Source organism: Drosophila hydei, unplaced genomic scaffold (genome assembly GCF_003285905.1).
Source record: "Drosophila hydei strain 15085-1641.00,03,60 unplaced genomic scaffold, DhydRS2 tig00008124-arrow-arrow-pilon, whole genome shotgun sequence".
In the NCBI taxonomy this organism is placed as follows: Eukaryota; Metazoa; Arthropoda; class Insecta; order Diptera; family Drosophilidae; genus Drosophila; species Drosophila hydei.
Genome location: NW_022045834.1, coordinates 1,161,076 through 1,163,269, shown reverse-complemented (window position 1 = coordinate 1,163,269; position 2,194 = coordinate 1,161,076). Strand labels below are relative to the sequence as shown.

General features: G+C 35.6%; 1 protein-coding gene across 1 annotated transcript; it reads left to right on the top strand.

Moving 5' to 3' along the window:
- Positions 1-894: 894 nt before the first annotated feature.
- Positions 895-1,853, top strand: LOC111600416. Its single transcript, XM_023316496.2, has one exon. It carries the CDS (start codon positions 973-975, stop codon positions 1,735-1,737), a length of 765 nt encoding a protein of 254 aa, XP_023172264.2. The 5' UTR covers positions 895-972; the 3' UTR covers positions 1,738-1,853.
- The last annotated feature ends 341 nt before the right edge of the window (positions 1,854-2,194 follow it).

Here is a 2,194-nt window from a genome sequence, read left to right as displayed (position 1 = left end):
TATTATTAATTGTAATTAATTTTACTGTTGGCTTAATTCTTATTTTAAATTTATTTATTGCATATATATTTTATTTTATATTTTAAAATTAAAATAATTTTTATTCAATGAATTATTGAGTGCTTTCAAGCTTATAGTTATATTTATTTTATGTGATTTATTATTAATATATAAATAAAATGCAATCTGAATTTTCAATCTTAAGTTTCAAAGATTTCCATATCATTATAATTTCTTAAAATTATAACTGTAAACTTTGAACTAGAAATGAGAAATACAAATTACACAATCTACGAGATTTTTGATAGCCACCACCACAATAAATATTTTGAAAAAATTTAAATGATATTTCATAACATTTTGGAAGGGCTTAGAAATACAAGAAACAAGCAAAAGTGTTGTGTATACTGGTTCCAAAAACAGTTTAATAATTTGTGGTAAGTCTTCAGAGGTAATCTGCAGTTAGCTAACTTGCAAAATTTGAAGATTGAAGATAAAGTCGTAAAATTCTGTAAGATAGACTTATATACCTAGTGAGCTTGTCGGAAAACCACTATCAATATGTTTGACTTTCTCTAGCTTACGGATAGTGATTAAAACCAATATACATTTTTTAAATCAACCAATATACCAGTAAAACCTACAATTGCTCTCAGAGAATGAGCTGCTATAGACAACTGTTTCAAAACAAACGTAGTATAGAGTTTTAAAGCACCAAGGCCCACATAACTTATTCTTTAAATATATTATAATATATATATAAAAAAATGTACATAAAACTATGTATACTTTAGAGTATATGCCAAGCTTTTTATTACAATTTTATTTACACTATTTTAACATTGTTTTATTACTCAAAAAATATATATATATAAAATAACTATGTATTAATAAAACTGTCTTATATTTTATAAGAAATCAATTAAAAACTGCGAAGCAAAATTGAGAAAAAGCTATAGTCGAACAGGCAACATGAGCAACATGTCCGATGATCTCTGCCAGTTCTGCGTGGGACTGCGAACCTTTGTGAAGAACACGCTCTACGTGGACGCTTATTTGATAATGTTGGCCATGCCGCAGTGGATGGTATTATCGATGTTCGCATCGAACGACTATTTAATTTACACGCTGCTCTGTTTCGTTGGATCATTTTTGATGCTGAGCGTAATACAGAAGAGCGACACACTGAAATACGCCTGGCCCTGGAGCTGGCTGGCGATTGGCCTGTGCTACGAACTGACGACCATAGGATTGGGCACATTCCTGATGAATGTCAATTTTCAGCATACGATGACCTTGGTCTCAGCATCGGTATTGACCTGTGGCTGCGTCTTGGTGTTGTGCTTTTTTGTCATTAGCGCTTACATTTTTCCGAATCCCTATAAGCTGGCTGGGCTGGCCGTATTGGGCCTGTTACAGGTGTTTGTTCTATTGGCCGTGTGCACGATATGCTTTTTGCCATTTCTGATAGATCTGGCCCTGTTGCTGTTCGTGCTGAGCGTACTGATCCTAATGGTATCTGTGGTGTTAATATCTTATAGTAATCATGATATACTGATACGGGACGACGCGTTGATGATGGGCTTTGTGCTCTATGTGAACTATGTGTTTATATTGTTGGCCTGTTTCATATGCTATCAACGCATCTACAGCAACTTTAACGGCAGCCCCAGCCTCGGCTCCAGCCTCAGCTCCAATGCTAGCAATACAGAGGCCGCCTCACCTAATGCCCGTTGACGTGCTGGCATGCAAGGCTGCGGCTCAATAACGAATCGCAGACGCCCACCAATTGCCTCCAACCATATACATCTATAATCTATAGATACACACACACACACACACACACACACATTTACACATATATATATCTCTGTAAAAAGTTGTATTTGTATATGACATAAATGATTCATTCGTTTCATCGTACCGTTGTAGCTGCCTGACTTCTCTTCCACCTTCTCTTTCTACTTTTTCCAGGGCGCAGCCTCAATCACGTCGCATTCTCAGCGGGTTCTGCATCCGTTCGAGCTGAATCATTCGCGCTGCCCCTGCAGCTGAGCGCCGTACGTGACATTCGTTATTGATCTCAAAGTGAATTCTTCTTTTAAATATTTTAGACTATGCATTTTTATTTACATTCAACGTACACTTGGAACTTTTACATTATTTGTCATTGAGAAATTTAATTAGAGTTTTT

Excerpts from the sequence above, each read along its gene's own strand:
- LOC111600416 (XM_023316496.2), top strand. The coding sequence starts at position 973 with ATGAGCAACATGTCCGATGATCTCTGCCAGTTCTGCGTGGGACTGCGA.